Source organism: Coloeus monedula (genome assembly GCF_965178545.1).
Source record: "Coloeus monedula genome assembly, chromosome: 1".
NCBI classification, from domain to species: domain Eukaryota; kingdom Metazoa; phylum Chordata; class Aves; order Passeriformes; family Corvidae; genus Coloeus; species Coloeus monedula.
In genome coordinates, this window is record NC_138781.1 from 11,614,765 (window position 1) to 11,639,988 (window position 25,224).

Genomic DNA, 25,224 nt, shown 5'->3' on the forward strand with positions numbered 1-25,224 from the left:
ATTTTAAATAAAGGTTAGGTAAGTGGGATTTGTAATATTTCTAGAATGGAAATAAAAGTTCTTTTTGGCTGCATCTTCCAAGTGTCCTGGTTTCTTTTTTTCTTAGTAACTGCTTTTTCATTATTCCTGTCATGGCAGCGCTTAAGTATGTGATCGCAGAGACTGCATCAGCCTTAGGGGCATACTTGGTTTTTAATGTTTTTAGTCTTTCACAGACATAGTCTGTTAGAGAAGAACCAGACACACCATGAATACATGAGTACACAATAGCATCTGTTTTATATAAGCTTTATTTTAGTAAAAATTAAGCAATTAAATTATATTTTTTTAATACAGCTATATCATTTGCAGTTCTTAACTATGGGTCTGCATCATTAACATTTCCAGTAAAGATTCACTTCTTCTCTTGTAGCTGCCCATACATGTTTTGGAAGAAAGCAGGGAAAATGAATTATGCTTTGGAAGATAGTTAATTTTAAATATATTGTTTAATGTGACAATAATTTTGTTTTCCTAATGTTTTTCTGTTTTGCTAATGAATTTGGAGTTCAGTAAGCATGGTAAACACAAGCTGTTTCCTGATATTAGGTTCAGTTAATTTGTTTTCTTATTTTTACAGCCATCAGAGGACATTTGTTCTGGAGGTTATGGGGCGACACTGTGGGTATGTATTGTCTTCAGCATTTTGTGTCTTATATATGTATAATTATGTAAAATATTTGAACCATTAATATATAATCATTTGTTCTGTTTATTAGGTATCTAGCTCTGGTTAGTGCCTTAGCCTGTGGTGCAGATTGGGTGTTTATTCCTGAATACCCACCAGAAGAAGGCTGGGAGGATTCAATGTGTGTTAAGCTTTCAGAGGTAATCTGTTAGTATGTTTGAGATTCCCCAATATCTTTGCATATGTTTATTTGAAAGCAGTGATGAAAAAAGGTGATCAGGACTTTCAGCAAGTCTTTGGTTTTGGTACCACATAAAGTTCTGTGTGATATTGTACATTTCTTTTCCCACACTCTGTGATTGTTTCGAAGAATTGTATGACCCACCCTGGGAATTGCATAAAATTATAACAATATAAGCAATATGTGCACATTTCCTCAGTAATTTGATGTAAGACATGTTACTTCATCAATGAAAAGACATATATGAAAACAAAAGGTGTGAGAACACATATGAGTAATCAAATACAAAAAATGTTTCCTCAAATCCTAGCAGCTTAATGTAGAGCAACTGATTATAAAATTATGCTGTAAATTCCTCGTGTTCTTTTTTAACTACACAAATGTGCTTTTATTTTTATTACAGAATCGTGCACGAAAGAAAAGGCTGAATATTATTATTGTAGCTGAAGGAGCTATTGATTGTCACAACAAACCTATAACATCAGAGAAGGTTAAGGATGTAAGTGTCAACATCCCTATGATAAAAGATTTCTGTTCATAGGATGGGGCTTACTGTTACCAATAACATTTCTGTAGAGTAAATCTGTTCCTGTAAAGTAGCTTATCACACAGTTGTATTTTATGCTTATGCTTTATTATCTAAAATTCCATAGTCAAAGGACAGTGTTTTCAGTTGGAATTAATTAGAACCTTTTCTCCTTGTAATACAACAGAACCGTTCAAAACCATCTGCTTCACGTGTGCCTTAACTGATAATTTGAAATCAGCTCAAATCAGTATTTATAATTCTATTTTACTTTGTATATCTTGTAAAATTTTCGATATTGGTCTGTCTCACAGTGAAGTAATAGTGTGTGCTTTGGACAAAGACTTTTCCAAGTGGTTGCTTTGCTAAAAATTTCATTGGTGTCTAAGATTAAGAAAACTTTTAAGCTGAATTTTTCTCCTTTTTTTTTTTTTGAAGGGGTCATTAAGAAAACAGATTGAAAAATAGTCATTGTTTCAAAGCAGCTTTGGCTTTACCTGGGGTTTATCTGTCCTGTGACTATGATGTTCTATTTTCCATAGCTGTTGGTTTTAGAGAACCCTTTGTCTTTATTCAGAGTTGCAGTTTTATGAAGCAACATTTAGCACCAAGTGGTGTTAAGTGTACACGATGCTAACGTGTATATAAAATAATGATAATGATAAGCCCACTGTATTTTGAAATTCTATGCAGCTTGTGGTTCAGCGGCTTGGTTTTGACACCCGAGTAACCATCCTGGGTCACGTGCAAAGAGGTGGAACCCCTTCAGCTTTTGACAGAATTCTTGTGAGTATTTCCAAAATAATTGCTCATGGCACCACATAGTGCAACTTCATTTTGATTATTTATTTGGGGGTGGGATGGTTCTCTACCTGATGAACTTGACAAATCAAACTGTTATCTCACATTAACTGTGTGAATAGGTGGGATTCAGAGTAGTGAAGCACTTTGTGTAAAGGATTCTGTATTAGGATTAAAATGCGAAGCTTCATCGTCCATACTTACAGATATAAACAGCCCACAACATTTTCAACTTACCAAGGAGTGATTTGTGTCAGCTTGATTAACAGAGAAGTCAAGATTGGAAGCCTTGTGCTTTTTAAGTGCTCGCTTGAACACTCAAACATTCCCTACTTCCAGGCGAGTCGTATGGGTGTGGAAGCCGTGCTTGCCCTTCTAGAAGCTACTCCAGATACCCCTGCCTGTGTTGTGTCCCTGTCTGGAAACCAGGCTGTCCGTCTGCCTCTGATGGAGTGCGTGCAGATGGTGAGGTTCTGGCAAAGAGCCAATTTATGTTATTTATTTACTACAACAGACTACTATGTACAGTAATTGCCTGTTCTCATTAGGATATTGACGGAATGTGCACAGCACTTAGCCGTGTCTGGGAATGAATAATGAAGTCATGTATGTTCTCTATGTGTTACTATTTATTTGCAAACTATCAAGGAATAAGAAATACATATCTTTTTAATTTGTTCTAAAATTTCATCTCAGATCTTCTGTTTTTATTGTTACAACAAATTCTTCAGATGCTTGCATCCATTTACATGTCATTCACAAGTCTGGTTTCTGCACTAAAACTGCTCAGTTTAAACTGTAAAAAGAAAATGAGTAACAGATACATTGATTTCTTTGTCCCATGAAGGCTTTAGGTATTTGTTTCTGTTTTCTTCTTCTCCTGTACCCTGTAATTTATGCTATGAGAGGAGGTAGCTCATAAATTGAGGAATTGTTAGTATTTCTTTTTCCACTGTGGAAATATATTAATACATGTAGTATATTAAATAATCAACTCACTGTGTTTTTTAAACATATTGAGTAATCATCTTGTTTTTTCAAGACTCAAGAAGTCCAGAAAGCCATGGATGAGGGAAGATTTCTTGAGGCTGTGAGGCTTCGTGGAAGGTATGGCCAATAGTTTGTATCAGTTTATTTGCTGTAGAAAAACTGAGTTGCTTTGCTCTTATGCTGGCACATGACATTTTATTTTAAGTATTTTACTAACTTATGGTTATATGGGTTTGAGAATGAGAGGAGGCAGAAGATTTGCCTAAATAGAATAATTGAAATTCTTACCTGCACAAAAACATGCAAAACAAAGCAAACTATAATTCACTGCTGTGTCAGACTAGTGACTGTTCCTAGGCTGACTGGTCACAAAGCAAAGAGCTTCTGTGCTGTATGACCTGACTGGTAGCAACTGTAAGTTTGTTTATTCATGATTTTGAGGCCAGTGCTGTGAGCTTGTTTGTAAGTAGTTGATAGTTTTCCAGCAGTAATGTTGGAGGAGGTATTCTTCAGTCCTGTCAGGAAAGTGGTTTCTGTTTCAAGTCATTTGATAATAAACTCATTTCTCCCCGTCTAAAAAACTAATTTGTTAGCTACATAGTTGTTTTATATTTTATGACTCTTCATCTTAAAGAATTGAATATTTTTCATTCTTCTCTCATTTCCAGTTTTTGTCATGTTTTGCATTTGTAGTAACAGTGGTGGTAACATTTCATACAGGTTTTTTAAAGTTTCTGAAAAATTCAAATGTTCCTTTAAAGTAACTATGAGATTATAATTTTACTGTTTTATTTGCTTATCTACTCACTTGTTTAGGAGCTTTGAAAACAACCTTAACACGTACAAATTACTGTCGCACAAAAAGCCAGATTCTGAGCTTCCAAAGGTAAGGGAGTTTGTTAAGTGTGCAATGCATGTCTGCTTTTGGGATACATTAATAAATCACTTCAAATCTGTATTGTAGGAGACTTTATAAATTAAAAATTATAAAGGTGCTTGAAGCACGCTAGTTTGTTCAAATAATAAGTAGCATTTTTTGAAGTGGAATATCATGGTAATTAGAAAATTCCTGTGTAGACAATTTCTTTCTGTCTTGCATGTACATCTGGTCCCAGTTGTTAGACTGTCTGGTCCTAATAGTTACTGTTTTGCCCTCTGTTCCTTACCATGGCAAGAAGGAAGGGTGATGTTTAAGATCATGATTAAGACTCTGAAAATCTTAAGATAAAGGAAGACTCTATATTAAAAGAATTCTAACCCTTTTGAAGGGTAAAACTCAAGAGCAAGGGCAAATCTGGGAGTTCATGGGAAGCAATATTGAGGACAGATGCATCACCTTTACCTGAAATAATAAATCACTGTGCATAATACAGTAATGGACATATAGTTTCTTTGTAGTTGCTAAGATTTTTATAAGAGGAAATTTGGATTTATTTAGGAAGCAGACACTAAATTTTGTGTGCAAACAAATTTTAGACAGGATTTTTTTTGTTTTTATTGAAAGTTTACTGAATAGTTCTGTGTTTGTTCATAGTGGGGACTATGTCGTCTCACTTGTTAACTCCTCTTCTAATTGTGGTTTGTGACCATTTGTTGCCTTATTTGCATAATGATGTTGCTGTTACATTTTTTAGAAATCTTTTTCCCAAATAAATATTTGAGTGATGATTACTCATAGCTTCTCACTATTATTAAGGAGCAAAATTGTATTGACAATACAGTAATGACCTAAGATTGACCTTCAAGAGATAAAGGAATTCAGGATATTTTAGGTGGATATTTAACATTTTCTTTGGCAGATCAGGTGTTTGGGTGGTGGGATTTTTTTATACATCAGTGCAAATCCAGGACTGTTAGCTGGATTTGGACTTAAGTATTTTTTTAAAATACTTTTGTCATACCTTCTGTGATAAATGGTATTAGAAGGAAACGTAGGCCTCGTGTAACTACTGACTACTCGGATTTGACCATACTAACAAAATCTGTGTACCTTCAGCAAAAGAGGTTGAATGGGAATTAAAAAGTAGATGAAATGTGCATGTCACAGGAACTGAGGAAAGAGCTAAGCTGATCAGATCAGGAGAGCCAGCTGAATGCTCTGCTTCAGCAGTGCTTCTGCACACATTATATTTTGCTGTTTGTGATTCCATTGCATTTTTCTACAACTCCTTCAGTTGTACCAGAGCCAAAAAAAAGAAACTAAATATACTCTGGTTTGTGTCTCTTTTTTTTTGTGTTTTTTTTTTTTTGTGGGTGGTGGTTTGTTTTTGTTTGCTTGTTTTGTTTTTATCAGATGAGATTCCGTGAGCATTATCTAACAACTGTTCTACTTTTTTTTGTTTGTTTTGTGTTCTCATCTTCCAGAATAAAGCTAAATAACTTCTACCTCTTCTGCAGGACCAGATTGTTACAATTGTGTCATATCAATAATTGTAAACAATTTAGGGTCATCCTGCTGACTTAAACCATGATGGATTTTAGTGTATAAAATCAGGCTGTCAAGTTTTCTTGCTACTTTCCTGTCATTTAAATTGTCTCTGCTAAATTCATACAAAGTGGTTAAACGTTTCCAGAAAGTTCAGGCATGTAAAGTTTAAATTCTTAACTTACATTTTGCTCTTAGTATTAAGAAGCTGTAAAAATTAAACAGAATTATTGAATAGCAGTGCCTTCTTTATTTTTTGGTTATTCATTATATTTATATCTGTTGTAAATCAACTGCTATTGATGTCAGTGAAACTGTATTGATTTATACTACCTGACAATTTCTTAGTCACAGAGAGTAGCCTGTGATTTATCTGGAAAGAAGAATTCCATTTCAAGGAGTGCATTTCATGCTTTACGGTTAAAATTCAATCAAAGGTGTTTACTAGCATTTTGCACTCAGTTGCACTCTTGCTTTATGTACTAAAATACTTATTATTTAACATTATGTTTTAAATAGAATCTTTTCTCTTACATTGCCTGTAGTTTAAATTACGAATGTATTTTTTGATTTTTTAGACTTTTCAATTTGAGTAGATCAGCTGCTTACCTGGATACTCGTTAAACCTAGGGAGACACTCTGTATAAGCAGGTTTTTTTGAGTCATCAAGAAATGTTTTGAAAAATGCCATAATCTGAAAATGTGTGGTGTTGAGAAAGATGTGAAGTGCTCTTTTTTGCTACTGTATTGTCAGCTGCTTGAAAAAACTGGCCAATAGCTTAATTTTAAAACTCATCTGTTCCACTCGGCATTGTACTGATAATACACAAACTCTGTGGTGCTACAATCAGTTCCTGCCTTTTTTTTTTTTTGCTATTGTTGGTGTGTTTGGAAAAAAAAAAAATTACTGCTTTAGTAACGTGAAGCTTCTTGAGTAACACTGGCCAGGTTGGGTGGAGCTCTGAGCAGCCTGGACTAGTGAAAGGTGTCCCTGGCCATGTCAGGGGGTTGGAACAAGATGGTTTTTATGGTCCTTCCAACCCAAACCATTCTAAGATTCTGTTTTATGTTTCTTAAACCTGGGCTAGAATATAAAATCCTGAATAACTTAACTTGCAAACCAAATGGAAGTATGATAAAGTCTTATTTAAAAACGAACATTTTTTTTTTTTTCAATTGTTTGTCTCTTTGATATTCTGCAAGTGGGGAAATGTGTTTGCACCTTCTTGTTAACTTTAAATTTTCAGCATGTTTAGGGGCTTTGAAATTTCCTTTCCTGCATTTCAGTATTTAGCAACTGCTTATGATGTACAAATTAAACCACGATGTAGAAATTAAAGTCCTTACTAAACATTATTTTTATCTTGCAGACTAATTTCAATGTGGCAGTTTTAAATGTTGGTGCCCCTGCAGCTGGAATGAATGCTGCAGTGAGGGCTGCAGTGAGAGTTGGCATGACTGAAGGTCACAAAATATTTGCTGTCATTGATGGTTTTGAAGGGTTCGCTCGAGGGAAGGTCAGTATCACATGTGTGCGTTACCAAGTGGTATGTGCCCCATCCCCATTCTTCTATTCCCCTGTTTTTAAATGTTAAGCATCAGTTGATGTACTGAAGAGAAACTGAATGCAAGACTAATGATTTCTATGCCTGGCTGGAGCCACAGATCCCAAAATGTACATCAAAGACCTAGGTTTAGGATTTTGTACTTCACATTCAGTGGGAGAGGATGTGAAAATAAGATCGAGATACGAAACACGGAGGCAGGGTTCATCTTGGTGTGGAAGCAGAAAGAACAAGTGGAATGTAAAGGGATTGGTAGTAATTAAAGAGAAATGAAGTTAAACTCTTGGTGCTGCTTTCTTTCTTTGCTGCCCTCAGTTTTAGTGATGTCTGTGCCCCACAACTTTTTCCAACAGCTTTTCATGAAGTAGTATGTGGTGTTAGCTGCAACTCAAGAGAAGTAATTGGATAATCACTTAACAAAACCTCCTTTTTTACTTTTATTCAAAGATCAAGGAAATTAGCTGGGGAGATGTTGGAGGCTGGACTGGTCAAGGAGGATCAATTCTTGGTACAAAACGGTAACATCAATATTTTTGTCAATTGATATGATGAATTGTAGTGTTATGTATAACCACTGTATGATTCCATGCTCTTTTTGTTCCACAGAATGTTTTTAAGACCTCAATTTTTGTATATTGGGGTTTTTTTCATTTGTTTTTTGTTCAAATCCTTTTGTTCCAACTTGAGTATCTTTATAGTACTGAACCAGCTCTGAACAGTGGGAGTTGGGACCTCAACTCAAGAATTTCCTGAGGTCCTTAAACTTTAAAGGATTGCAAACCTGCAGTTTCTTTATATTTGACATGATTCCTTATTGCTTGTCTGGAAGAATTACTTGTATGGATAAATATGTAAAACAAAAAACATTGCGTTGCCTTCTCAGTTTATGGTTTCATCTTAGTAATTAGTTTTTACTGCTTCAGAGTCTGTAAATTGTTTTTATTTTTCTTTTGGTTTAATGGTTTTTAGTACTCTTCCTGCAAAATATTTGGAGAAGATTGCTGACCAGATGCGCACTAACAACATTAACGCCCTTATGGTTATTGGTGGATTTGAGGTACACTGAAATATCTAATTATGTCTAAGTAGAGTAGAATTCCTAACAAAATTAATAGTCTGTTTTGATTTTTACCCAATCTTCATGTAAGGTGCATTTGGCTATATCTGTATTTGATACATGACACAAATAGTGTTTAAAAATCATAAGTGTTGTCACTCAGCGGTTCTCTGGAAAGCTGATATTCAAGAAGACAGTGATTAGAACTGCTAAACAGATGTGCTAAATGGGTAAATGAGGTGAGATAGCATTATAGTTCTTTGTATTAAATTAATAAATTCTGTAGTGCAAGTTTCAGTCTATACTGTATCAATTCTTAGAATATACTTACATAAGTTCTTGACTCTTAGTAGAAATTGCACTATGATTGCTTATTTAAGCCACTCTTCTCACATAGTGCATTTCAAAATCTAATCGATCTAGAGAAGTATTCTTTTCTTCTGTATTTCGTGTTTGCTTTGTTTTAGAAAAGTAACTAATTTCTGAAATTTTGATTCAGGAAAGTATTTTGCCTGTTCTTTGCAGAGAAGAATGTGCTCATTGCTTCTTGATAAAGAGTGTATGATCCTTTTTGTCCAAGCTGGTAGCTGTGACCCTAATTCAGGAATATTAAGATTTTTAAATCAAGAGTAACAGTACCTGAAGATTGGGGAAGTAGTTTGTTTTGTTGAAAACCACTTTGTTGTGTCTAAGTTGTTGGTTTTCAAGAGAACATATGTTCTATTTATTGTTTTCAAATGTATGCCTGTTTCTAATGCTTTCTTTTTTGTCTGTGTTAGATTTTAGTGGTTCCTTAGTGCTCTGACTTGCTGAAGTGTGCTGTGGTAGAAATGGCTCCCCCTGTGGCCCTTCCCATTTTGTCACTCCCAACTGTGCCCTTACTTCATTCATCCTAATTTTTCATCCAATGCCTGTGCCCAACAGGCTTACCTTGGACTTCTGGAATTGTCAGCTGCCCGGGAGAAATATGACGAATTCTGTGTTCCAATGGTTATGGTTCCTGCAACTGTATCCAATAATGTACCGGGTTCAGATTTCAGCATTGGTGCAGATACTGCTCTGAACACTATAACTGATGTAAGTCTGCTCTGGTGTGTGCACATACTAACAGTTGTTTAAAACTTAATCAGTTGACTACAACTGGATATTTTTGTAGACCAGAACTTCGGAAACGTAATCTTGGGAATTACAGTTCCTTGATATAGCCATATTCATGACATCAGTTTAAAAAAGAGAAAGTCTAGGATCCCAAATTCCTCCATTAAATTCTACTGAAACTACAACGACCTCTAAATTTTTAAAGTGCAAGATAAGATGGCATATATCTGTATAAGGAAGAAAGGAACCTAAAGCTGAGACCTGATGATCATTTGCACTGTAGAGGGGAAAAAATCCACACTCACTATATGGAGAGCTGCAGTATACCCAGCTGCAATGAACACTGAAGGAAAGTTGCTCTGTTGAGAAGGAGGTCGTTAGTTATGTAACATCTTTACTTTTCTAAGAGTCTGTAAAATCCGTATTTCTCTAATAAGAGGAATTACATTTTTTCTGCTAATAGCAGATTTAATAAAAGGAGTTGAGACACGTGAAGAAGTATTTTTTTAAAAATCAAATCCTGTAATACAACATAAAGTAAAAATTGAATGTTTAATCTCTTATGAAGAAAAAAATTTCTCTACTTCGAGTGTGAGAGCACTGGAGGAAGCTGCCCAGGGAGGTTGTGGAGTCTCCTGTGGAGATAATTCAAACCCACCTGGATTGTTCCTGCATCACTTGCTCAGGTGATCCTGCCTTGGCAGGGAGTCAGACTAGATGATCTCCAGAGGTCCTTCCAACCCCAGCCATTCCTCAGTTTTCTAATTCTAATCTCAGTTGAACAGAAAGTGTAGTCAGTTGGACAAAAAGAGTTTCAAGTTGCTTTTGAAAATTAAATGACAGTTCCCTTATCATTTAAATGTATTTGAAAATTTTAATTATGATAGCTTTTTCATTTCAAGGATTCTTCGAGTGCTACCAACTTCGAATGCCATAATTTTCTTCTTTTCTTTTTTTTTAACCATTCCAACATAAATAATTTTATCTTCATCAAAAGAAACTGTTGAGTTAGGAAATACCAGTTTCCTGAAGTATTGCCTTGAATAAGACTGTAAGCCAACTAAAATTCATTGAATGTGTTCTTATAGACAACTTGGGTTATAAATGTTGATGTTGTTTCCAGTTCTGGTAAATAAAAATATCCCTCCAAAATGACTATCACAAACTAAGGTGAGTAAAATGATTGTGCATAACATCTACTTTCCTTCTCCTCTTACCTTCATAAGCTTTGTTAACCTAACTGACTTCTTTTTATAGGTTATTTCATGCGAAGGGGATATGTCGTAGTCAGTCAGTCTCTCCTTGTTGCTGTGGTTTGCTTTCTATTTAGGTTTCTAGGTATCATTTGCCTTCATTAGGTAAAATGTTCTTATTTCCATATTTTAATGTGGTAGTTGAAAACTTTTTGAAAGCTTTTTTTTTTTTGCTAATGGCTTTCTTCTTATTGTTTTGCATTTTATTTTGCCTAGATTTTTCTCTGGAATAAATATGAAAAGGAATGTCTTTGTAAGATTTAGATTCAGTTGAGTGGAAAATTAAATTTGAGGGGGTTTTTTTGTTTGTTTTTTTTTTTTGGGATGGAGCAGACTTTTGCTTTCAGAAAACATTTCTGCTTGGTATCTTTTCAGTTTTCTGCTCTGATTGTTTGAACATGATTCACCAAAACTGCCAGTGCAAAATCCATCCTGTCATTCTTACGTCATGCTCAGATCAGGTTCAGTAGCAACTGTTAAATGTGACCAGATAGGCTCAATACACATCATACAATTGACTGTGGTAAACAAAAGCAGGATGTGGACATGAATATCCATTTTATCTAGTTTATATATAGTTTTTTATTCCTCTTACCACTGTTAGGTCAATAAATGCATCATAGTTTACAGTGCTCTCAGAGCAGTAGATCCTCTTCTGAACACCAAAGTGTTACCACACTTAGTTTTTCTGTGGTACTGTTCTTACTTATGTGATCTTTCCTGCCTCTAGTAAGGTAAGTACAATTGTGCTGGTAATGAGGGCTTGTTACTGTTTGGCATCATTAGACACTTGTCAGTTGTTCAAACTTGTCAAGCTGTGTAAATAGTACCCTGAAACATTTGCTGATAAAATGTGTTAAAATTCTGCATTTAAAAAGAAAATTAAAAAACAGGTTTAACAGATACATAACTTCTGTATGAGAGATTAGTCAAGAGTGTGCTTTTCACAAAGACATAGATAGTGGATACATTTCTCAAAACTAATTTAGATTCTATAATAGATTATGGGACCCTTTTGAAATGTTCCATTTTTCCACTTTTGTTTTAAAACACGGGCTTCAAATTCGATTTATCTTTTGAATAGTGTTCTGTATTTATGATAAACTGTATTTTTCACTTCTGTTTTCAGAGTATTAGAAAAACTGCTAATGACAGCATAAATTTAAAATATCTGAGGGAAAAGCCGGATGTTCCTACCTGAAGAGGCTGTGTTTAAGGCTTATATATGTAGGCATACAAAGTAAATCTTTTAGAATTGCAAGATAAGAACATGAACTTTGAATTTGCTGTGAAATGAAGCATCACTAAAATAACTACCATAATAAAAATACCTATATTCTCAAGTATTTTGCTAATTCAGTGAAATTAATAGAATGTTATTTTGGATACCAGACCTCAGGAATGTGACAAATCAGGAAGTGTTAGGTTTGGGTTTTGTTTTGTTGTTTTCTTTTGTTTTGTTTTTTTTGGTTTTTTTTTTACAGAACCATGAAGGGATGAAGGGTAGAAATTTCTTAAATGCAAATTGGATTACTTTATAGTGATCAAAGAGACATTTACAGTACATCTTGCAGGTGGAACTGAAAAGTAGAAACCTCGTCTGTAATTAGGCAGAATAAATTAAAAGCTTCTTTCAGCAGCAGAACATAAAAAGAGTGGAGGAATGAACATGTAATTTGGAAATAAAAACTATTGGTAGGCTAGAGGAAATTTGATGGAAAGAGGAGTAAGCCACAAAAAATTATGGAAGAAAATTCATTTGATTTAGGAGATGTAGAATTAAATGGGGAAATGAAAGGAAAAGGTATCAGCTAGATTAGAAAAATGGAACCTGAAAAAGGGAGAGGCTAAAACTTGCTATCGTTTTTCTCTGGCAATCTTACCTTTCCTTTCACCAAAGGAAAAGGGGGTACAGACTGATGACTTGGGTTTGTGGGCAAAAAAACCCCCCAAATATCCCTGAGGAGCAAAGAAAGCTACAGTCAGATTGCCGTAAGGCAGCCTCCACACATTTCCCATGGAAAACACAGACTCCTGTACCTTCCCAGTAGAATATGTGGTTCTGCATTACTCTGAACTAGGAAGCTGAAAATTAGCCCTGGCCACCAGCTAACCTGTTAATTTTTCATCTCCTTCAGTCCTAGTAACAGCTGGTATGGAGTAAGGGCAGTAACTCCATCACCTTCAATGGCCATTTGTATTTAAATCAACTCAAAGTCAACGAACAGTAGTCTTTGCTTGACTGCATGAATTTTTATAAAGCATCCTTGGTTATGTTGATTATTGCAACAACCTTTTTAGTAACACAAATCCAATAAAAGGGTAGGAAATTATTAAACCATTTTATTAACATAGTGCAGTATCCCTCTATGACCTTACTGTAGTAATTCTTTAAAAAAAAATAGCATAGCAGTTTTTAAAACCATTGATCACTTATTTACCCTTTATAATCAAGTGACAATATATTAAAAGCATTTTCATATTTTGCCACAGTGATGCAAAGATGTTGCATATAATCATCTAATGCTCGTGCTTGGTGAAGGTACAGTCATTGGATATGTTGGCTGAAATCACTTGCATCAAATAAAATGGCAATATTTAATGCAAGTAAAACATATCTTAACTGCATCTTAACATACCATAAACGCAGACTAACCAGTTACATTAGTTATTGCTCTAAATCTCCCTCTGACTTGGTTTTCCAGAAGTCTTAATATAAAACTTCTTAGAGAAACTCATGTTTTGCAGATCTCCAGAAAGCTGTGTGGTTTTACCAAACCACTGTTACTTTGTGTGTCTTTATTCTTTTAGTAAAAATAAATGTTCAAAGCAACCTGACTGAGCTGAGTTGGGCCAGGCAGTTACTGAAATTTCCTAAGTGAAGCCTGATCCACTCAAAAAACCAAATCCCAAATAAACCCCACCTGTTTGTTGCTCTGAGCTGTACTGCTTCTCAGCTCTTTGGGTCTAAAAGTGCAATCTTTTAGGCTGTGTTTCAGCCTCAAACTGAAAGTATAGCACCGAGCTGTCGCATTTACAAAATATGTGAGAAGAGAGAGATTTTTAGAAAGTCAATTTGCATTTATGCACCTATGGCTATAAATATCCCATCTTCTCACTGAACAGGATCTGCTCTGTCTAGGACAAAAGCCCAGAGAGGAGAACTCTCACAGGTAGGGGGTTTTCTCATAATTTTCTTCTAAGTTGTTGCTTAAATCAGTCACTGTGCAGATATGCGTGGAGATACCTCTACAGGTATTTAATTTTGATCTTCAATAGTTTGCTTCTGTGTACCGATTTGAGAAATCAGGAAAATGAGACTTCTGTGAATATCAGTCCTTTCTGGGAGAAAGAGATGAAAAAATAGTGTGCTGTGTAATCAGGCTTTCTGGTGGAGAGCCATTACATAGGCAGTTTGAAAAATTGCCACACATCGTGAGAGATGCTGATTAGTTTAGATTAGAAATAATTGGAATAATGTAACGTATGTTTACTTAAAACAGCTGCAAAATCTTAGCCTTTGTTTTGACATGTACTCGGAACACCTAATCCTTTTGATATGATTACATCTTTTGTAGAGTTTGGAATCTTTCCAAGGACCTATAACTGCTTTTTAAAGACTCCTTGAACTATACTTGCAGATTTTCTTAACTCATCCATGTGCACATGTTCCTGGATTTTTCTGAGCCTACATCCAGTCTATGTGCACAGGGGTAGATGCGTGACATTGATAGAAACTTCAAAGGCATGGGTGAACCTTTTTTTCCTTTCTCTTGGTGGAAATAGATGTGTGTCTTGACTTTCTAGGATAACATAGTTTTTTTAAAAAGCATCTTTCTTTAAGCATTTTCCTCAAGTTGCAAGGGTTTTTACTAGTTAACTTTCTAAGCTCCTTAGCATGAATCAGACTTTGTTCTTTAAGTCCTTTCTTGTGGAATGATTTCCAGTCTAGCTTCTTGCCGTCCTTTCCTGCCTAGCTGCTTCCGACCTCTCTGCACACTTCACTTTCAGTTTATACTAACTTGTGCTAATCCTCTGCATTTCTTCAAAGAGCATTGTGCCAATGCAACCCCAGTGCACTGTTGTGGTATATACAGGATATTTCCACCCCCAAATCTCACCAATTGTGTTTACTTGGGCCAATGGACAGCCACATTTACCATCACATGCCAGGAGTCATTAGCAGAGCAGTCCAAAGAGAAGGAATGTTTCACTCACGCTTGTACCACTGCTTCAGGCCTTTGAAAGTTGTCTGCAGCTCTACGAGGCTCGTTCCAGCTTTGAGGAGTTTAAAGTTCCTATGTGTGTGTTGCCTGCTACTATTAGCAACAATGTGCCAGGCACAGACTATAGCATTGGTGCTGACACTGCCTTGAATGCTATTGTGGAGGTAAGACTGCGCATCTTTTAGAAGTTAAGATGATAAAATGCATAAGAGGAGGATACCTAATGACCTTGAAATGTCTGGTTTTCTTAAATAATAGAGTTACTGTATTTATTTAATAGTTTAGAAGTTTTCCAAGACTGATTAAAGATTAACCTTAGAAAAGTATTTTGTTATATACTGAACTTTTGGGTACTCTCTTGTTATTCAAGACTCTGCTGCATTAGTGCTTAAGGTATTTGCTTTTACTGAGAATAAAATACTTTGCTTTCTTTGGTTTAGTTTTTATCTTACGTATTACTTAGGTAAAAGATGAAAGCTCATGTTTTATAGATAAATGCCCCATTTATTGGATGAACTATTGACTGAGCTCAGTGCAGTAGAGCATTTAAAGTACATTAGCACCAAACACATGAATAATCCCATAGACTCCATTAGGTTTAACATCTATTAAGTGGATATAAATGCATGGATAGTATAAGCAGTTAAGTCTGTCACTGATGTTCAGTTAAACAGTGCAGAGTCAGAACAATCAGTGTTCTAGTTTAAGTCTGCCATTGTTTTTCCCTTGGGTACAACTGTTGTATGAACTCTTTCAGTCCTGTTTACTCTGCTTACAGTACAGCAAAGGGAACTGAGCTGAGATGTAATGCAAACAGATGAGTAAATCTTACCAGCTCTTTCATCAAACCCATCATTAGCAAGCCATATAACTAATTATGAAGTAATTGGCCAAGAAAGTCAAGCCTACAGATCCAGGGGGTTGGGAAAGGCAGGTTTGTTTTTCTGCTTTAGGTAGTGTTACTTACACAGAGAGTGAAAAAGCTCCAGTAGATAACTGGAAGAGCTGTGTCAGAAAACAGGGTGGACTGGCCTTTGGGAGCTGCAGTGCAGCATCCCTGGGGTGAGATGTCCTAAGGTGGTGTGTGAGCACATCATGTAGCCACATGTTCATAGGGAGGACATGGTACTTTACCAGTCCTTTAGCTGTTTCCCCCTTGGTCTGACATTTACAGAAGTAGGTAAATCTGCTAATTGTGGCTGATGCACGTTTAAAAGTGATAAATGAAAACACAGTGGGACAACAAATGATCACATATAGTGTTGCTTCCTCTTAATGGTTTTTGGTACTAATTGAATTACAGTTTGTATAGATTTCAGTAGTGCTCTCAGTAATAAGAAAATGGTTGTATCTTCTGAATTATATTGTCGTTAGGATGTTTAGTTAATGCTAATAGTAGAACATTTGATTTGGTGAAGTTTTAAATATTAGGATTTTTCATTAAGCTGGATCAGTTCATATGAAAGCTCAAGTAGTAATGCAATTCCAGGATTCCACATGCCTTGTTTAAGATGTCTGAAACATGCACCAGGTGTTTTAGGTTTGGCTTTTCCAGCCTGTAGGGTAGTGTATGAATTAATGATTCGTTAAAGTCCATTTGTGCCAATTTCACATCTCGGTATTTCTGTCACAGTCATTCTGAGAAAGCAAGAATAGTAGAAAGTTTCTACTCCCTCTCTTGTACAGTCAAGGATAGAAACCCTTCTAAGTAGATTTCAAGTGATTAGTCCCATACACAATGACTGATCTACCTCCTTGCTTAGTACTTGGAGGTTCTCAAAAGGCAGAAAATTTCATTCTACTACTAGCAGATGGAAAACCTTTTTTAGAAATCTTGGGGTTTACAAATATTTTAAGTCTCTGAAAATGGTGGAAATCTGCATGTGTGTATTTATTTATTGTCTAAAGACAAGACATAGTACCTATCCAGTTGCAGGCAGCTTTTCAAAAAATGAGTTAAAATATTTTCAATGCTGTAGTATTCTGGAAAAATTTTAATGAAACAGTGTTTGGAAAGAGAAAGTAAAGTGCTTGGGGACACTGTAAAACCCAAGAAATGTAAAAGTGTCATTTTGAAAAACTGATGGAAAGTCAACATGGACTTTTGTGATGTAGCTTATTATGGAGATGCTTTTCTGCTTAGGATAGCAGAACATCCATATTCTGAATAAATTCACGTGAACGCTGCACTTCTGTGTGTAAGCACATAGTATGCATATAGGCAAATACATAAAATATGTATACGTTAGATTACCTGTATCTTTTTCTGTCTTGACCTAAATACATGCATACACTGGTCTTAGTCTTTATATGCATTAAACTGTATTATGTTAGAAGTTCTAGAGTTTTTATATTAAGTTTTCTCATGTATCAGTTAATTATTTGTTCTGTGATCTGTTAGGTATGGTTTTAAGGACCATATTGCTCACAGTCTGAATTTCAGCCTGAAGTAGTATTTTCAGTTAGCTGAATGAAGGTTCTGGTTTTAAAAAACTGAAACAGAAATACCTCAAATATTACAGCACCTACAGTTACTCATTCAGAAAATCAGTAAGGCATGGGGATTTTTTAAAGTTACCATAATTCAGGTTTCAATTGATGACAAGCTTCCCCGGTACTTTCATTTCCATTTTTACTAAATTGATAGTTGGGACAGTACATCAGTTTCACGAAATTCTTCCTGTCACAAAATGTGGTATATCCTATTTATTTATTTGTTTCTAAGACAAGAAGATAGTATCTATTTCTCTTACTTGCTTTCTGAAAGGAAGATACATTAATCAACAACTTTAAAATAACTTTGAATGGTAGAAAAATTCATTCCAGGAGGTGAGTTCATCAAATAGATTTTTGAGTATTATTAAAACCTAGAGGTGGATAGTAACCTAGTTCCTAAGTTTCTGTACTAAAATTCCTGGGTATTGCCACACTGGGGATTGTCTCTGTCTTTGTTACTTCCCCCATCTCTTAGGCAGCTCTAATAAATTTGGCTGTTAACTGGTTTCATGTAAGCAACAGATCTCATTGTAGAGAACATTCCTTATGCTGGTCAGAGTAAGGTGCAAGTGAAGATTGCAGTCTTCTTATAGTAAGTATGTACCTGTTAATAAAAAAACAAAAACATTTTAAAACATGTAGCAGAAGTGCTTGAAAGAACTAATTATATTTATGTAGAAATCATTACCAGAAAGTAATTGGGCTATACATGCTAAGGACTTAAGAAATTTGGTATAGATAGGAATGTAGTGAATTTTAGTAACAATGCTAAGAAGAAGTAAGCTTAAGTAATTGAGTTAAAGAAGAGAAGTTTATTCATACGAGAATTCATTAAAAAGCTTCATTATATCTATTTGTATCTGTGTTAAAAACACAGATACACAACTGGTTAATGCCACTACAAACCAAAATGAATTCTTGCTTCAGTATTTGCAGGAAGCAAGTAGATGTTAAGAGTTGCTAGGATATAAACATTTTATTTTTACTCTGGTGTTCAGTCTATGATTTATAAGAAATACTTTATTTGGTAATTATTATAGTTATGTGGATTATGCCATTTTGGAATTCCTTAAAAGATCAATTTTTTATAAATGCTTTATATTTAATTTTTTTTGTTACCAGTCAGTGACACAAAGTTGCATGACACACAAAAATAAAGAATCAGGGGTTTTAGTGCATACTGAGGCTCTCGTGTCTCTGAGCAGACGTGTGACCGCATCAAGCAGTCGGCCAGCGGCACCAAGCGCCGCGTGTTCATCATCGAGACCATGGGCGGCTACTGCGGCTACCTGGCCAACATGGGCGCCCTGGCAGCAGGAGCTGATGCTGCTTACATCTTCGAAGAGCAGTTTGATATCAGAGAGCTCCAGGTACTCACCACCGTTTGCTCATTTTTAAGTAGATCCTAAAGTTGTATGTGTATATCACAATGTGTTCACTTGAAGTAGATGGCTCAGCTTAGACTGGGCCTAAAAGCTGCATTTGTCATGCCACTTCCTGTGCCATAACATTATATAAAGGAATGTAGACAGAGTTATTGTTGACACCCAAGTTCAGTAAAATGACAAAAATAATTGTATTGGCCATTAAGCACCACTAGATGAATTGTTTCATTTTTAGTCTTCAGATTGAAATTCAAATTCAATGAACAGACCTGGGTAGTTTTAAAATAAAGCCAAAACCAAGAGAAGACTATTTTTCCATGATGGGAGGATTGTGTTAGAAGGCTGTTCAGGACAGGAACTGACCAGCATGTCAAGTTTATTAAATACTGACTCTGTTACCACAGCTATTCAGAACATGTCTGGAGGTGTTACTAAAATAAAGCCCTCAGGCTTTAAGGATTATGGATTGTGGTGTAGTACATACACTGATATGGAACTTCTTTACTTGTGAGGATTTTACACATCTGAGGTGGTTAGTGCTAGCTCCAGTCGTGGACAAATACTAAGCTAAAAGGATAGAAATTTATTTTCTGAAAAGCAGAGAGATGTGAAATGAATCAGAACTTACCCCCACTCAGCTGTTGGCAGGACTGGAAGTAAGGGCAGGGTGTGAACTTCAGTGGCAATTTCTGTATTTTTATGTGCATCAAGCTTGATGCTGTAGCAGTAAAGCATATAAAAACCACCTTTGAGTTAATAAAATATGTTACTTCTGATGTGGAGAAAGGTGTTAGTTTTAACCCAAGATGAACAGCCATGCACAGTATGCTATCCTGAATCTCCAAAAATCTCAATAATTTGAATTTGCACGTAACGCTTTTTGTGGAATATTTGACAGAAGTTCTCAGGAAATGTAGGCTCATTAAGGTTGTTTTAGAGTTCTGCATGGCCCTTCAAAAATACTTCTGTTGTTTCTAGGCTAATGTGGAACACTTGACTGAAAAAATGAAAACCAGTATCCAGCGTGGTCTAGTGCTGAGGTAGGTAAAAGTAGATATAATAGATGGCATCAGTGATACTGAGCATTCCCAGCCAGGTAGGCTGCTTGGCCACTTGGAATGACACTCCAAGTTGATATTCCTTGATTATTCCTTTAACTTGAGATTTTTAGTAAAGCTGCTGCTCCAGAAGGCAATTTGGGACCTGTCTGGAAGTTCAAGTCCAAAACTTACTTCTATGTAAATATATTTGCTCTAAAACTTTACCCTATTTTCAGTCTATTTTCTCATCGGGTTTGTCTTTTATTCTAGATTCTTTCTTACTAAAGGTAGTGCATTACATACACTATGACCTTTGCTATAAGAATCCTAAAAATCATGAGCCTGTTACATGGAAGTGAGTGTATGTGATGAGATGAAAAATGTCCAAGCCAGGATTACTGCTATCAAGAAAAGGGAAAACACTTACCATTCAGTGCCTGTAAAGAGATCCAGTACTTTATAGTAAATTTGCTAACTATCTGGCCTTAATTGTTACAGAAATGAGAACTGCAATGAGAACTACACAACTGATTTCATTTATCAGCTGTATTCTGAAGAAGGAAAAGGAGTGTTTGACTGTCGAAAAAATGTATTGGGTCATATGCAGCAGGTAAATAAAACCCTAAAGTTAGAGACAAGACTTTGTATGCACAAAGTACATACAGTGTTCAAGTATTTCAAACAAGTCTGACTCAAGGGAAAAAAGTGTGTATTTTTGTTTGTAGGCAACTCAAAAGGTTTTTTTAGCTTTTTATTGCAAACCCTTTTGAAAAATCTAGGGAAAAAATGCATTAGATTCTTTATGATTTTCATTTTTATCCTCTCCTGTCTAAATAAATCAATATTGAACTTTTTGTCTTATAATTAATTGTAATACCTTCTTCATAATACACTGACCTGCCCATCCATAATGTATCTGCTTCTTGAACCCTGGAAGAGCAGAGATTTCAGTAAGAAAATTGTGCAAAGGGCTGTTTTTGTGGAAGAGACAGAAGTCAGCTACTCCTTTGGCGTGTGTTACCTGCATTTCTTTTATCTCACTAAGCAGCTTGTTAGTGGACAAAGGGAGTTCCTGATTTGGCTACACTCATCACCAAGGCTGAGGTGGAGGGAAGTGTACAGTCCCCTCCATTCGTCTAAGTGAGAAGTAGTATTGATTCTGTGAGAATACTACAGCTGTTGAACACAAATTTTAAACACCTTAGATTGATTTATGGGGCGGGGCTTTTGGTTGGTTTGTTTTTTAAGTGGGGGAAATGGAAATAAGAGGTAGAACAGGCCATTAGCAGAGATAACTGATAAAACAAGACACCAATCCTGGTTTGATAAGCTAACCCAAAATTCAATTTTTGCACAGGGTGGAGCACCTTCACCGTTTGATAGAAATTTTGGGACAAAAATTTCAGCAAAAGCTATGCAGTGGATCTCCAAAAAACTGAAAGAAACCTACCGGAAAGGTGCAGAAATGTTTGGTGCAGTCTCTCATTACTGTCTTTGATTGTCTATCAGTATATAAGACTACTCCACTTTGCAAACATACGAATGTTTGTTAGTCAACATTCTTCTTCCCCTCTTGGTGTTTTATTACTCAGTAGTGCCTTGCTGTGCTTCCTGCTGTATGAGCATTTCCACCTGAGTGAGGTCAATAATTCAGATAGCTGTTTTATCATCCTCTTAAACAAAATAGCCAGTGTGACTGCAGGTTTTCATGCATGCAGGAATTGATGCTTGTATAGTTACATCTGTTCTTTTTTGTTTCATGCTGCCTTCATGGGAGACAGAAGAAGGTAATATGTCTTCTTTGGGAATTTCTGAAAAGCACTGTTTCCTAAAATCTAAGCTAAAACTGGATGCTAAAATTCAATCCTTTTGTTGCTTAATTGCACTACAATTTCATTGCTAATCACCAAAGTTAGGCTAAAAAGATCTAACCCTATTAAAGCACTAATTTGATGTTTTATCATTCTGTTAAATAATCAGTAGCTGAAATTAAGCTACTGTAAGTTTTTGATTCAGCTTAATTACAGAAAAATTGTATTTGCCCTTATACATGTAAGAAAGATGCTGAATTACTTCATTCTTTTTAGGAAAAGTATTTGCCAATACCGATGACTCAGTCTGTTTGCTGGGAATGCGGAGACGCAACCTCGTTTTCCAACCCGTGGCTGAGCTCAAGAGTGAAACAGATTTCATGTACGTGTGCACTGCCTGGTGGTGAACCCTCACCACAGCTTGCCTTGCGCCACTTCCAACACTTCCCCCCACCTTACTGCTTTTGCCTTGGGCCTGCATTCTCCCAGCTCCACTTGGATTGTTCACTTCTCTGTGTTCCTTTTGTGCTTTTACTTCATCCTCCTTACACTTCAGAGTCTCTTGGTGAAATCTGGGACTCTGCTGTCCTGTTAAGTAACTTTCATGTGATTGCCTTTGCCCTGATGCCTAGAATTACTTCTGTTTCAGTTCAGTGGGGCAGCATTTTTGTCCCAAATTAGGTATTATGTTTAACACCTTCGAGTAAGATCTGTTCATTCCTTTGGGACTGTGTGTCCTTGATTCTCCTCATTTTGGGTCAGCATTTACATCATTCCAGGAAGGCAGTGCCTGATCCCACATGTATCTCACCTCCCTGTTTTTCCCCACAGACACAGGATTCCCAAGGAGCAGTGGTGGCTGAAGCTGCGACCACTGATGAAGATCCTGGCCAAGTACAAGACCAGCTACGATGTGTCAGACTCAGGCCAGCTGGAACACGTGGCCATGCTCCCAAAGGAGGCTGAGACTGGAGCCATCTAAACACACCACATTTAGATTGTTGTCATAGATGCACATTGTGAGTAACAATGCTTTAGAATTGTTACAGCTTTGTTTTGTAACATTTAAATTATTGTTCCAGCACTTTACGTGAAACAAGACGTTCAGCTGTCACACAGATTTTGTCCTGTTTGTGTGTTATGTTTGAAACAAACCCTTGCATCTAATGGAAAACACCAGTTACTGATACTGCCCTTTAACAAGCAAGTGCAACACCGTTCTATGCACTCCGTAAGTTACTCATCTACTGCACTTTGTTTCAGAGTACTTACACCCCAAAAATAAGTGTAGATGGCTAGTTTTTGTGTTGAGTTACAGGATGTGCTTAATGTTTCTGAAGTGAAATAAAATACTGTTGCAAACATCACATGTGTGTTCATTTGCTTTTAAACAACTGGGGGAATAGCACTTTCAGGATTGTCTGTACAAGCCAGTGAAGGAAAAAAGAAACACTCCTTTTCCTTCCCTAACCCTGCAGGAAGTAGTCACACCAGGGCAAGTGTTTTTCATTGCTGCTTCAGGATTAGGCCAGGAGTTGGAATCCTTTCTCCTCCTACAGGAATGATAAAACCAGTTCTCAGATTTGGGAATGGGGAGGAGCAGCTTTAGCAACTTGAGATTCAGAAGGGTGTAACCTGGCCCTTGCTTTATGTTTCCTTTTTCTCAGAGCTTCTTCAAGATTGTTAACACCCCCCTCCCATACTGATGAAAAAGGGTAATGAGGCTGACAAACAGCCAAAAATGTTTTCTCATGCCAGTTTATGTTACCTGGACCACGACAACAAGGTAAATACTAAGTCATGACATACTGAAATCGGACTGGATGTTGCCCAACTGTCAAGCTGAACTGAACTTTATACAGAATAGGGATTCGCCCACTGCACTGCACTCTCAGCTTGGTGGAATGTACTGTCACAGACTGGTCAGGCTTATGCAAAGACAGCTGGAATTACCACACCACAGAATGAAATCTGTCAGTATGAGAGACAGTTCTTTATTTATCCAACTGCAGACATGATTTCAAACAAAACACCATTTAAAACTAGACTTTTCCATATACAAAAATATTTCATTTATATAGTATCCATGTGCGATTGGAAGAATGAGGCTTCAGTGAAAGATTAAGGTCTGTCTTTGCCATGTAGAGCATGTAATTCTTGCTCTCAAATACTGTATGGTTAGAAAATGTTTCACATCGTTATTTTGAGAAGGGGAGCTTCTAACTGGTTTGGTGAACACTGTTAAAAAACAGCAGTGAGTATTGCAGCTGGACCATAGCACTGCTAAAAGTTACTAAAAAACCCCTAATGCTGTAGTCACACAGATTGGCTTGTTTTCTGTGGATGTTCAGCTGCAAAGTCATCGTTTGACCCATGAGGGATCTTTGGTGATATCTGCATTTTCTGGGCCAAGTACAGCTTGACCACGAGTGCTCTTCCCAACTGCAAGGTACCTTGGGAAAAAAAAAAAAAATCCATGAACAAGTGAGAAGCTGCCACATTCAGTTAACCATAGCTCTCCTCTACAGGTTAAAAATACTCCCATCTCAGGAAGGCATCCTTTGCTACATACAGCTTGTGTTTTGCCCAGTCATCACAACAGTCTCTCCTTAACCTTGTACTTGGCCATACTGGAATTCTTACATTTACAGTGGAATTCAGAATGCTACCAGTGGGGTAGAACCAGCTCATACAGTGAGTGTACTCATGCTCCAGACAGTTTCTGGACCTTTCTGAAGTAAATCAAACCTAATCTCCCACAAATTCAGAGTGCAGGAGGGAGTTACATCTGCTAAACATGCAATAAGCAGGATATAATTAACATATCCTTTTCTAGGTTACAGAAGAAAATACTGAAAGTAGTAAGAAAGGCCAAGGGAAGAAATCCAGTGACTTAAATATGACAACTGAGCACAGGCTTACTTGTTTGATACATCAACCAGGTTAGCACTGTTGACAGCAAAAAGTTGTTCTCTGTGCAACTGCTTCATTTCATCTGAAATCCCATATAAGAAATGACCCATTCCTACAAAAAAGAGGACAAAACCACACACTGCACTGGAATCTGTCCCAGTGACATGCAGGAGTAAGAGCAAACTACAATAGGAACATGTGCTGGAAAGGAATAGAGACAGACTACCATCAAACCATTGTTCTGAGAGAATATCCAACTGAATCAAGCATTTTAAGTTAAAACCAGGGTGAGGTTTCCTATTTAGGAAAAAACCAAATTATTTTGGCAAATGATTTAGTTTGTCAAAAATCTGAACATAATGGTGGTCCAGGAAACTTAGATGTAATTCATTCTGAAGAGTGGGGGTTCTTTCTAACAACTTTTTAAACAAACTGTATTTCATGAACCTTCTATTTTTAGAACTTTTATTTCCAATCATGTATGTGCAATGTGAAGGTTTGATCACCTTCTTGTACTACACACAGAAATCTGCACACAAATGCTTTAATGCTTTTGTTGAAATACTTGCCTACAGCATTTTAATACTAAAATTAATATAATGGCTTGTTGAACAACCAGAGAACTCCAAAATAGTAATAGAAAAGCTGCTTGTCAGGGAAATAAAGGTGGCTGGGAGGACTTGGGTCAACTAGTCCAACCTCCTGCCCAAGGCAGGGCTGACTTCCCAGC

General features: G+C 36.4%; 2 protein-coding genes across 6 annotated transcripts in view; one reads left to right on the forward strand and one right to left on the reverse strand.

Moving 5' to 3' along the window:
• The window catches only part of PFKP (phosphofructokinase, platelet), a 43,042-nt gene extending 20,148 nt beyond the window's left edge, over positions 1-22,894 (forward strand). The window contains exons 6-23 of one of the 3 annotated variants that reach the window (XM_082293807.1): positions 620-664; positions 759-867; positions 1,312-1,407; positions 2,128-2,220; positions 2,575-2,700; positions 3,278-3,342; positions 4,042-4,111; positions 7,021-7,167; positions 7,663-7,733; positions 8,185-8,272; positions 9,197-9,349; positions 14,861-15,013; positions 18,551-18,715; positions 19,709-19,770; positions 20,269-20,380; positions 21,128-21,227; positions 21,858-21,963; positions 22,413-22,894. In XM_082293807.1, coding sequence (XP_082149933.1) covers positions 620-664; positions 759-867; positions 1,312-1,407; positions 2,128-2,220; positions 2,575-2,700; positions 3,278-3,342; positions 4,042-4,111; positions 7,021-7,167; positions 7,663-7,733; positions 8,185-8,272; positions 9,197-9,349; positions 14,861-15,013; positions 18,551-18,715; positions 19,709-19,770; positions 20,269-20,380; positions 21,128-21,227; positions 21,858-21,963; positions 22,413-22,563 — 1,912 coding nt within the window. In that variant the 3' untranslated portion in view covers positions 22,564-22,894. The remainder of the gene's footprint in view (positions 1-619; positions 665-758; positions 868-1,311; positions 1,408-2,127; positions 2,221-2,574; positions 2,701-3,277; positions 3,343-4,041; positions 4,112-7,020; positions 7,168-7,662; positions 7,734-8,184; positions 8,273-9,196; positions 9,350-14,860; positions 15,014-18,550; positions 18,716-19,708; positions 19,771-20,268; positions 20,381-21,127; positions 21,228-21,857; positions 21,964-22,412) is intronic. The other 2 variants (XM_082293805.1, XM_082293806.1) reach the window with 2 other exon arrangements.
• Positions 22,895-23,551: 657 nt separating this feature from the next.
• Positions 23,552-25,224, reverse strand: part of PITRM1 (pitrilysin metallopeptidase 1) — a 28,159-nt gene continuing 26,486 nt past the window's right edge. For all 3 annotated transcript variants that reach the window (XM_082277830.1, XM_082277829.1, XM_082277831.1), the window contains 2 exons: positions 24,504-24,606; positions 23,552-24,034 (listed from right to left, as the gene is read on the reverse strand). In XM_082277830.1, the coding sequence (XP_082133956.1) occupies positions 23,941-24,034; positions 24,504-24,606 (197 nt within the window). In that variant the 3' untranslated portion in view covers positions 23,552-23,940. The remainder of the gene's footprint in view (positions 24,035-24,503; positions 24,607-25,224) is intronic.